Raw genomic sequence first — 12,422 nt, forward strand, 5'->3', positions numbered from 1 at the left:
TTTTGCAGGCCAAAGCCATTGTTTACATTAGTTTGAACGTTCCCAGGAAAGCTCAGATGTGGATTGGCGTCTCCCAAAGTCCATTGTCAATTAAGTGTTTCTTGATTGGGCACTTACTGAGAATAGTTTTTTCTCAAGAAGCTGACCAAATGCTTCACTGAGGCTACTTAGAATCAAACACATTGAGATACAAGTACGTAGCCAATATTCATAGCTTTAAATACAAAAACGATACACACATACAGACAGCATAATAATAAGCAGCAAACTAGAACCTTTCCATAGATACCCCACCTGACCTCCTCTGTACAAGACCTTGTGCATAGGACCCTGGTTGCAACAATGATCTATATGGTCACAGTTCATGTCACTAATGTCACACTCATAATATAGTTTTACAAAGGTATGAAGTTAATTTTTTTAACTCTTGAATCATGTTCTTCAGAAGATCAGTTAGAAGTAATTAGACAGTGGGAGTAAAGGCAGGATTGAAAAAACAACACACACACACACCCAACAGTATAGAACCCATGAAGATAAGATTCTATGGTACTGGGGGGAGCTATGGAGGAGAGTCATAGTAATTCAAAATGAAAACACTTGTTAGTTTATATACTGTCAGGGCAAGGACTGTCTCCCTTGTACAGTGCCTAGTGCAATGGAGATCTCATCCTGGTTGGGGGGCAGGAGGCGCTGTATGAACTGCTGCAGAATTAACAATTTCAACCAGAAAAAATAAAACATCACATCTGACTGTATATTTTAAAAGAAGTAATGCCAAGCACTGTATCAGGGGTAATTAATTTTCAACACAGTTAGATATGATTTGAACCTAATCTGGGACTCCTTCATGACTCTGTAATGCCTATAGTCTCATCCTTGCAGACGTCCTTCAAAAAAAGCTATTGTGCCTTTAAAATGTAATCCATTCCTGACAATAACAGGTTAACCAATGCAGAACAGAAAATAATAATCAGAGTTTCCACTATCTTTTATCTAATTTCTGAGCATAAAAACTAACCACTTTGATACGTGGGGCTTTTTAAAGAAGGAAACCACCCTAACCTAAGCTGTGTTATATTAATGTTCAGTTATAAACTTTTGAAAGAACAACCATAATGTTTTATTCAAAGTCCCAAACATTTCAGCATTATGAACAACCTCCATTCCACAGGTGTTTGTAACTGAGATTCTGCTGTACAGGTCATGTAGCAGGACATCAAAATCTATGGCCCTGAATAGGGGCATTTATGGCTGTTGAGCTGAGTCATCCTGTTAGGTGCTACAGCACTGCATACAGATGCAGAATAATTTCTGCTAACTCATAGTTGCCAGGGGATCTTGTTATTGCCACTTGGAATGTCTCTCTGGAGAGCAGAAAATAGGGACTGAGAGAGTTTACTTTTGTAACGTTTTTGTACATGCACAGTAGAAGAATCCTATTAATTTTTTGTACTGAGGAAACTTAAAATACACTTATATAGAAACCCAATAAAATAACCTGTTACAATAATCATTATGAACATCTTATTAAAAATTGTTTCCATCATGGGTTCCTCATCTAATTGGTAAGTATTTCCTTTCTGACAGGGAGAATCCCTAGGAAAGCTAAGGTTGATCTGAGGCTAATGTTTTGTTATAATACAAAAGCAAAGCCTATGAAGAAGATAGTTTTGGACACTTCACTAAGGTGTGTGATGCATTGAGAGAATGTGGTGGGAATACTGTGTGTTTACAGGCTAGTTCACATACGTGTCAGACTTCACTTTATTAGAACAGTTGCAGGATTGTGATAAAAACAGATTGAGGGTGTTTTAAGAAACATAAGATCGGCCATACTGGGCCAGACCAAAGGTCCATCTAGCTCAGGAACTTGGCCTAAATTTGGCCTTCAGGACCTCTCTCCTACCCTTCCCTATGTCATTGGTACCTACATGTACCACGATCACTGGCTCCTCTCTAGCATAACACATAAGCCTGTCTAGATGTCTCAAGAGAGATGCAACCTTTGCACTCGGCAGACAAGTCACTATGCGGTTCTCCTGGTCATCACAAACCCAGCTACCTGTTTCTAATGATGAATCTCCCATTACTAATACATATCTCTTCCTAAAAAGAAAAGGAGTACTTGTGGCACCTTAGAGACTAACCAATTTATTTGAGCATGAGCTTTCGTGAGCTACAGCTCACTTCATCCGATGAAGTGAGCTGTAGCTCACGAAAGCTCATGCTCAGATAAATTGGTTAGTCTCTAAGGTGCCACAAGTACTCCTTTTCTTTTTGCGAATACAGACTAACACGGCTGTTACTCTGAAACATATCTCTTCCTAATAACTGGAGTTCCCTCCCCCGGAGAGGTATCCTCAGTGCGAGAGGATACCATGGCTTCTTCTGGAAGGAGGGTCCCAAATATGGGATTGTTTCCCTCTGCTCGAGTTTGATGTTCTCTTCCCTGAGACTTTCCTCCTCCTCAACAGCACAGAGGCTGTGAGACCGGGGGTGGGACCATTCTACTGTGTCCTGGAAAGTCGCATCTATGTACCTCTCTATCTCCCTTAGCTCCTCCAGCTCAGCCACCCTGGCCTCCAAAGCCTGTACACAGTCTCTGAGGGCCAGGAGGTCCTTGCATCGAATGCACACATACACCACCTGCCCATAAGGCAGGTAATCATACATGCTGCATTCAGTGCAGCAAACTGGATAGCCCACACTCTATTGCTGGACTTCTGCCTGCATTCTTTTTTTTACTCCTGCAGCTCTTTCCTTCATTGGTTTGTTTGTTTTTATCAAAGGGTGTTTATTGCCTTAAGTTTAAAGGATGTTAAGGAAGTGTATCTAGCCCTCCCACTCTCCCACTACTCCTCTAAACTACCTCGCAAAACTCCCCTGTCAGCTGTTCCTCTTCGCTAGTTCACTTATTTGTTAGCTTTAGTTCTCTTATTCCTGGTTAGAGCTGAAAATCAGAACATGTTCTTTTGATCAATTCTGTTTTGATGTAGATCAAGCAGTTTGAAGAAGTTCAAGTAGGAATTGCTGTACTGGAGACCAGGGGTGTTACTCTGCCCACTATCCTTTTTATCCAGAATTATGCAGAGGAGACCTTCTCTGGGGGCAGTGTGACCCCCATGCAGCATTCCCTACCTCTCCCCTGGGCCAGCTGGGCTCTGGGAAAGAAACTGCACGGAGGTGTCAGCCTCAGAATGAAGCCAGCAAAGCAGGTCCTGAGAGCGTTTGAAGCAGGGACTGACAGACATTGATGTTATCAGAGTGCTTTCTGCCGTTGTCATTGCTAACGTTCTGAACTCTATATGCTGATTGGCTATTTGCCCCACCATCTCCCTTTGTTTTTCCATCTAACTAATCCCTTCCTAGCATAACCCTACTGAAAATATTTAAAAAACAAAAATCGTGTTGCTAGCATAATGTTTGCCTCCTTCACATTGCTTACTCTGCTTTTATATTCTATCCCTTTCCCCTAATCTTTCTTTATCTGTCTTGTCTACTTAGGCTGTAAGCGCTTCAGGGTAGGGACTGTCTCTTAGGCTATGTCTATACTACAAAGCTAAGTCGACTTAAGTTACATTGACGATCATCTGTAGCTGTAATTAAACCGCTTTTGCACGTCCACATGACGCGCCGTGTGACAGCAGAGCATGTCCACAGTTGGTGTTCTTCCATTGATGGAGAGAGCAGTGCACCATGGATGGCTATCCCACTGCGCAATTCGCTGTCGTCTGCATCTGGGAAGGGGTTGCAGTGCCTCCTGGGGGGTGGGCTCAGCTCTGTCCTATCATTCTGTGGCTTCCGTGCCACTTTTCAACAGCCCCTGTAAACTGTGCACCCCCATCTCTGTCTGAAAGCATGGATCCTGCACTGCTTTCCAGTCTTGTGATGAACATTACTCATCCTACAGTATTTCATGAGCTGCAAATCTGATAATGACACCGTGGTGTCTGCCCTGCTGTGTGCAATGTAAAGAAAGAATTCAAGATTGCTTTTGGCCAGAGCAGCTGCACACAGTAAGACCATCAGTACTGGGCTCAGGAAACAAGCACAGAGTGGTGGGATTGCATTGATGATTGCAGGATGATGAGCAGTGGCTGCAGAACTTTTAGATGCGCAAAGCCACGTTCCTGGAACTGTGTGTGGAGCTCACCCCCTACCCTCTAGCGCAAAGACACCAAAATCAGAGCTGTCCTAACTGTGGAGAATCGAGTGGTGATTGCTGGGTGGAAGCTGGCAACACAAGACTGCTTCTGGTCAGTCGTGAATCAGTTTGGAGTGGGGAAGTCCGCCATGGGGGTTGCAGTGATGCAAGTGTGCAGGGCCAGTAATGGCTTCCTGCTATGAAGGACTGTGACTCTGGGCAATGTGCGGGAAATAGCAGATGGCTCTGAGGCAATAGGATTCCCTAAATGCAGTGGGGCAATAGATGGCATGCATATCCATCCCCATTTTGGCCCCAGACAACCTTGCGAGTACCTCAACAGAAAAGGCTACTTTTCTATGGTCTTGCAAGTGCTGGTGGATCACCGACCTCAACGTGGGGTGGTAAGGGAAAGTGCATGGCACATGCCTCTTCAGGAATGCTGGCCTATATAGAAAGCAGCAAGCAGGGATTTTCTTTCCAGATCAGAAGATTCCAGTTGTAATCCTGGGAGACCCAGCCCTACCCCATGGCTAATGAAGCCTTAAACCAGCAACCTTGCCTGCAGCAAGGAGTGCTTCATCAGTGGGGTCAGCAGGTGCAGAATAAAACTGTTGAATATGCCTTTGGCGGAGTAAAGGGTCGCCGGTGCTGCCTTTTTGGCAGATTAGACCTCAGCAGGAAAATATTCCCATGGTCATAGCAGCCTGCTGTGCTCTGTGTAACATTTTTGAAGCTAAGGGGAAAAGTTTCTCTGGGGTGGAGCGTTGAGGTGGATGGCTTGCAGCTGCTTTTGAGCAGCCAGATACGGGGCTGCTAGATGGGCTCAATGCGGGTATTCGAATCAGGGAGGCTTTGAAGGAGCATTTTGACAATGAGCCCCAGTGATGTGTCTTTCTGTAATGCATTGAGCCAGGCATTTCTTTCTTGCACCTTAATATGACCCTTGTAACGATTGCTGTGAGTGCATTAATTTTACTCTGCAAATCCACCGATTGCTACTGTCTATGAATTTCAGCAGCAACCACCATGTGTAGGAGACAAATAAAGATTCATTTTTATAAGTACATTTTTATTCTACATCTATGCAAACATTTCAATTTCCTACAAGGGACAAGATAATGAAGAGCACTTTTTGAAATGAGGCTCTCACAGCTGGGTGTCTGTCCAGCTGTCTTTGTGAAACATATCCCTCACGATGGAGCACATGGGGTACTGCAACAGCCAGGAACATGTGAGGAATGTGTGTGGGGAGTTTGAGGAGGGCAAGAAAGGCAGTTTGGAATGGGCTGCAGGGGGAGGATAGCACAGATGTGTTCCACCTGCAGCACAATTAGGAACCTTAGCATATCTGTTTGGTCCTTGAGCAGCTGTATCATCTGCTCCTGTCCCTGTTTCCTCTCTCCTGGCTCGCCACTCTCAGTTTTTCATTGATAACAAACACAGAGCATGGAGAGAGACTATCAGCAGCATCAGACAATTGCCGCAACTCCCTGAAAATGTCTTCCTTACTCCACCTGAGGGAACCGTTTATCAGACTGGGCTGCTCAGCTGGTGCACAGCAGGAGACCCTCAAGGGCACCTCTGCAGAATCTAAAGAAACAATAGACAGAAAAACTGTTGACTGCACTCTCTCAGCCTTGGGTCATACAAGTTACATACACCACTTTCTCACTTTCTCTTGGCAGGCACACAGCATGGCGAGAGCACTAACTATGGTGAGTTTGGCGGGGGGGAAGGGGGTGGAGGAGATGGGAAAAAGTGTTGGGTGTTTCAGAGGGGGATCAATACAAGCGCCTAGGGACACTATTCTGAATACTGGCACCATTTTCAACAGGCGGGGGCAGGGGAATGGAAGTTGATATCTCACTCCTGAGGGTAACTGAGGATGCAAGGGTGCAGCCCTCCCAAGGAACCTTTGGCAGAGGATTGCAGAGTACCTCTCAATTGGCATTTAGGCACTATCATGATAAGGATGAAATCCTTCTACTGTTAAAGTTAATGGGAGATTTTCCATTGATTTCAGTAGGGCCTGAATTTCATCCTATAGATTCAGGTGTTCCATAGCCTTTGTTGCATGTAAAGTAGTACAAGTGGCTAGGATGGTACTGGAAGGACCAGAAGATTTATTGCTTTTCTAGGCATTCTAAAGGCAGCTCTTCTATCATTATCATTCTCGACATTCCTGGAGTATCTAATAGATTTTTTTCAGTAAAAAGATTGGAATATCTTCTTCCTCAGGATTCAAATCCTGAAAACATTGGGAATATCCGAGAAGTCTGATTTTATGTTCGTCTTCAAAGTAATCAGCCCCTTTAAGATAAAATATTTACTGGAAACATACCTTATGCCTTATTCCTATTTTTTGTGTATGTTATGCTATTCTCCAAAAGAGACTCTTTGCACCTTTCTTTAACAATTCTCTGTGATTTTAGCTTAGCAAAAGCTAGGGTTTGACTCACAACCTTAACCCTGCCCTCTTGTGCTTATACATTAAAATAAACTTTAATAATGTGGGACCTGATTTAGCAAGATCCTTGAGCACATGCATGACTTTAAACATGTGAATGGTCCCACTGAATGCTTTAATAGGATTACTCGTGCTTAAAGGTACACATGTGCTTAAGTATCTTACTGAACAGGGGTCATGGAAGGCCAGGATGGCCTTGTGGTTGACTGGGACCAGGGCTTGGGAGATCTGCCCCTAGTCCCGAGCTCTGTCAGACTACTTGTATGACCTTGGTCAGATCTTTTAATTTCTCTATGGCACAGTTTCCCATCTCTAGAATGTGGATAATTTTACTTCCTTTCTCCCACTTTTGGTTTATTTATATTGTATGCTCTTTGGAGCAAGGTCAGCTTCTTGTGCACAGCAACTAACATAGTGGGGCAATGATCTATAATTTAGACAATAATAAATATGATTGCATATCACTTCCGAAATAGTTTAGTGTTATTTTTACATGAGATATACAGAATTGTCCTATTTATTTTTTGTACTGAGGAAACTTAAAATACACATAAATATAACAATAAATCTGTTAAAATAATATTTTTGTGCTTCTTATTTAAAATTTTTCCCACTGAGGATGCCTCATTTCCATTTTTTAAAGTGCTAATTGGTAAGAACTTGCCAAATATAACTCTAAAACTGTAGGTCTTAAGCTCAGCTCAGCTAGATAGTTGTTTGTGTCAGCTATTCTTAACTAATGATCTGTCTTTAAGTATTCACACCATTAAAACTACTAATTGGTGTCTTTTTAAAGAGGCTTTTACTTTTCCAGTCTCAGTGAGATCTATAAAACAGGTCAAGTTTGAGGAATATGAATACAGTAGCTTTTTAAGTGGATAACTCCATTTTGCAAAGTGTACACTTAAGCCCCAAAACCTATCATCAGATATTTGCAGGCAAATCCATCTTGAAAACAAAGTACATTATAAAAAACATTGAGACTGGACAGGGAAATCCACACACTTGCAGCCTCTCTCTCTATATTTGGTAGAAGGTTTGGTTGAAAGTTTCAAAAACATTTATCCAGGCCTCCAAGCACAAACTAAATATAGTAAATAGCCCAAATGATGAAGGTTTTGGAATGCTATAACTGACTGGAAACAGAGGTTTATAACATTTAATATTTTAAAACCTTTACTGCCTAGGATCCACATTGTTTAAATTTCAAAACCGTGTTCATAATGAGAATTGTTCCAGGGTAAACATTATCCCTGGTTGTCATTTTCTTCCCATTTATAATTCAAAGAATATATGATGGCTAGTGATAAGGTGAAATGTAGGTTAAAGGAACACTGGAAACGTAAAACCTGATTCTATTTAGGAAAAGTGATACAACAGCAGTTTCATATTATTCTCTAAGAGTAGAGATAATCATGGGTAAGAATGACCTTGTTGAAATTAAAGTAGCTTATTTCTGTATAATACAATTTTTTAAATTGCAAACCTCAAGGGACATAGTTAAGTTTGGATAAGTTGCAGTCTGACCCTGGACGTCAGTGAATTTATAAGGTGTTTATGTATATATTTTGTAAATTTGATCATAATTTTAATCCATTTTTGGTTGCTTTTCTAATACTGTGTTTATTAATGTCATTAATGGGCTCTGGTATGCCTAAATCCAACTTTCAAAAATGATTTGGGCACTCCAGAACCCAAGTCTGAAGACATTCATAGTTTACCCACCAATGGTCCAGTATTTGAAAAATATCTAAAATTTCATTGACTTGCAGTGAGACCTGGGCTCTGAAGACTGGGTGAGAAAACCTGGATTAGTGCTGGAAATGACCCACCTTGATTATCATGCGCATTATAAAGAGAGGTTTCAAAGAGGGATGGGCTATTACCTGCAGGAGAGTGAGTTTGTATGTGTGTCTGGGGGGGGGGGGAAGGGTGAGAAAACCTGGATTTGTGCTGGAAATGGCCCTCCTTGATGATCACTTTAGATAAGCTGTTAGCAGCAGGACAGTGGGGTGGGAGGAAGTTTTGTTTCATGGTCTCTGTGTGTATATAATGTCTTCTGCAGTTTCCACGATATGCTATGCATCCGATGAAGTGAGCTGTAGCTCACGAAAGCTCATGCTCAAATAAACTGGTTAGTCTCTAAGGTGCCACAAGTACTCCTTTTCTTTTTTCTTTTTACGAATACAGACTAACACGGCTGTTACTCTGAAACCGCTCTTTAAAATGGGACTTAGACTCCTAAATCATACAGATTATTTGAAAAATTTACCCTTAGTTTCCCAAGTCACTGAGGTGCTTTTAAAAATCTTATAAAATAGTAATATAAACCCTCAGCTCCCAGAATACATGAATATATGAACTGTCAGCTTTCACATTAAAAAAGTTTTTAGCAATCATGGTTGGAGAGAAAAACATAAAAAATATAATCTCAGTGCACCTTAAAGACAATAACTAGAAAGCAAATAAATGAGCCCCAATTGTATATTTTAATTAAAAAAAAGAGAGAGAGAGATTTTTAAGCCAATCTCATGATATTTGGGTGTGCCGCTTGGTTTTTGAACATTTAGGATAGGCAATATTGAGCAAAGCCTGAGAAGAGAAGCAGGAGATAAAAGGCAGGTCCTGTGGTCAGTCTGGGTGAGAGAACAGGGAATCTCTCTGCTTAGAGTGCTGAAGAGAAACAACTATGGCTTCTAAGTCTTTTCTGGTAAGGGCCTGGGAAAGGCACCTGAATGAGAGAGCCATGTGCTGCCTGGAATAATAGACCTCTGCCACCAAATGAGGTGAAATGATTATTCACAGACCCTAGTGGAATGGCTGTGGACGCTGTGAGGACCAGAGTTGGGTGGCAATCATATTTTGGAGTTAAATCTGAAGAAAATTTACTTATAGGTATCTGGCTTCCTTTCTAGATAGATACTTTGGACACTGTTAAAGACAACACTTACCAATTGGTATCCTATCACATCGGTATCCTGGATTCCACAGTTATTTTCTGTATTAAATAGGGGCAGAAAAAGGATATTTCACCTACTCTCTTGGTAACTCTTCGCAAAAATGTTAACTTTGTCATTTACTGTATTTATGTGACTCAGAGTTAATTGTAGAAGTGAAGGTTCAGTCCTTGCATTTCTTGCATGCCTAAAACTGACACTTCAACTTTACCATGGTGAACCCGCTTGGAAATGGGAGCTTTAGATATGCAAGAAACGCAGGGTCAAGCCCTGTCTCAATAAACTGGTAAGGTCAGTGTGCACATCAGAGATTTGTTTATTAGGGCAAACATTTCAAATGAGATTGTCTGAAATTTGTGGTATAAATGTTAAGGTGATAGCTGAGTCAGAAATACTGTGTACTTTTTTTTTTGTATTGCTGAAATTCAATTAATTTTATTCCCTCTGTGGCCAGGTGAGCATCTGAGCAGTATATGTATCTAAAAATATATTTTGCTACAAATTATTTTGATACCCAGGAGCAATTACTGTATTTATAGTGTGGGAAGAAAATATGAGTAAAGGGCAGCTAGAAAGTCATTTGGTCCTAAATGATCTTCAGCATTTGAACATAGAAAGTGGAATTGAAAGTTTTTCATTAGAGGAATGAAATTTTGTCACTATAAAAACCTTTATTTTATGGTTTATGACACCTGTCAGTATCAAGCTATTAAACCAATATTTATGGGTTGCCCTTTTTTGTGATTGAAAAAAAGAGAAACTATTATGTCTATGAGGAACATTTTGGACACACCTATCATTTTCAGCATCTCATCTGTTAATGATTTTAGTGGAGATTTTCACCTATTGATTGAAAATGCCTTTAGCTGGAGAAATCACCCTTAGAACTGAAGTTGCATTCAGAATTCTGTCAGCAGCTAGAGCCAGCGAGATATATAGGTAGATACTCACACACTTCCTGTCAGCGCTGAAATAATTGTCGTGATTTCTGCCCTCAGCGTATCAACTCATCTTAGAATTATTACATCAGGAAGGTATTTTACTGTCTTCACAGCATATGTAAAGTGCAGACAAAAATGTGATCAGATATTTAGGGGAAATAAGATAGCACTTTTTTTTACAGAAAGGATAAAAATAATTCAGTTTAGAAGGGTGGAGGAAAAGAACCTTCTCTTATATAATGTAACTCTCTATTAATTGTATCCCAGAAAATGGTTATTGATTTCTTTTGTTCTAGCTGTAACAGCAGAGGCTTGATCTAGTGCTACTCATTCTGGCAGATTTATGTAAGTTGAATTTTTGCATGAAATGTCTAGTTGCCACGGTGATAGGTGCTGTATATAAATTTTTAAAATAAATAATGTTAAGGCAATTCTCTTTGTGTTCAACTACCTGGGTAATGATTACTTTTAGTTTGCATTATATTTAAGGATAGAGAAAATTACGGTTTCACAAAATATTCAGGGAAAAAAAGACCTACGTTTTTTACAACATTTTAGTTGTTATAAGATTTATAGGCAATTACTTTTTATAAAATAGATTTTTTTAATAACTTACGTTATATTTCCCCTCAAGTGCCTCTTTTCCAAAGAATGTTTTCTTTATCTTCCCTAAATGGATTTATACGATATATTCTCTTCTCCCCCCAGTTGTGCTTAGATATGATGTTCCTGATTGTATTAGTGGTGGATAAGATAATTTTTACACAGCTGAATTCTGGATAGAGTGGATTGGAGCAGGGGACAAGATGAGGGCCAAGGAGGTTAGAGAGGAGATAGTTACAGCTATTGAGGCACCAGAAGGTGAAAGTGTGGACAAGAATTTTTGTAGTTTGAATTGAGGGAACTGAAAAGATTTCTGAAATGCTGCAGGGAGGGAATCAGAGAATGTGTGTGGGAAAGGAAGAGGAGTTGAAAATGGCACCCAGGTTCTGAGCCTGAGGGACAGAAGGTGGTGGAGTTGTTGACAGGGATGGAGAAAAAAGGGAGGCGGGAGGATTTTGGAGGAAACATGAGTTCATTTTTTAGTCATGTAGTGTTAGAGTTGGTGACAGATATCCAGGAGGAGATTCAAAGCTGTGAAATGTGAACAGAAGGGGAGAGAGATCTGTGAATCATCAGCACAGAGATGGTAATTAAAGCAGCATGAACTTAAGATGCTGCCCAACAACAGGGGGTTAGATGTAGAAGAGGAGAGAGTTGAAAGCTGAGCTCTTTGGGACACTGACAAAATGAGATGGAGAAGGACAAGCCGGTATGGGAGACCCTTAGGGAATAGTTAAAGAGATAGGAAGAGAATCAGGAAGGTATAGAGACTGTGACGCCTACTCTTGTATCATATATCATTTTAATCTTTGTTTGTCAGTGACTAAAAATTTAAATATTCGACATACGTGGTAGGGGCCAGTGAGGAGAGACATAGGCATTAGATTTTACTAAGTAGTGGTAAATTCATTAAAAGTTAAGATGATAAAATAAAAGTCCACCCTCATCCCTTAGGGACAACTGCAGTGAAAAGGGTGGAAGCAGTGTCTGCTTTTGGCATTCATCAGCCTCATCTTCCCCCTCACTGTGATGTTCAAATTTAGAACTGCCAAACTGTCCAAGGCCCAATACCTTTTCATCCAAAGCCTTGACTTTTTAAAAAAACATTTTAGCATTTATGAATTTTAAAGGAATTTACTCTAGGCCTGCTCTATTGAAAGGCATTTTGCACGACGGCAGATGGAAACCCCTAACCCATTTCCTATTGGCAGAAAAGAGCCTTACCTCATTTGCCTAATTCTGTAGGGTTAGGAGTCCCAATTGCAATATCGGTCACAATCTCATGCAGTAGCTTTGGAGACCAT

General features: G+C 40.7%; 1 protein-coding gene across 7 annotated transcripts in view; it reads left to right on the forward strand.

Annotated features, from left to right (window-relative positions):
* The window catches only part of CNKSR2 (connector enhancer of kinase suppressor of Ras 2), a 375,664-nt gene that overhangs the window by 103,734 nt on the left and 259,508 nt on the right, over positions 1 to 12,422 (forward strand). The window contains exon 1 of one of the 7 annotated variants that reach the window (XM_074968119.1): positions 5,854 to 5,865. The exons of the other annotated variants lie outside the window; for them this stretch is intronic. Coding sequence (XP_074824220.1) covers positions 5,863 to 5,865 — 3 coding nt within the window. The 5' untranslated portion in view covers positions 5,854 to 5,862. Of the gene's footprint in view, positions 1 to 5,853; positions 5,866 to 12,422 lie in introns of those variants that run through there. 7 annotated transcript variants of the gene reach the window in all.

The sequence above is a fragment of the Natator depressus genome, chromosome 1 (assembly GCF_965152275.1).
Source record: "Natator depressus isolate rNatDep1 chromosome 1, rNatDep2.hap1, whole genome shotgun sequence".
In the NCBI taxonomy this organism is placed as follows: domain Eukaryota; kingdom Metazoa; phylum Chordata; order Testudines; family Cheloniidae; genus Natator; species Natator depressus.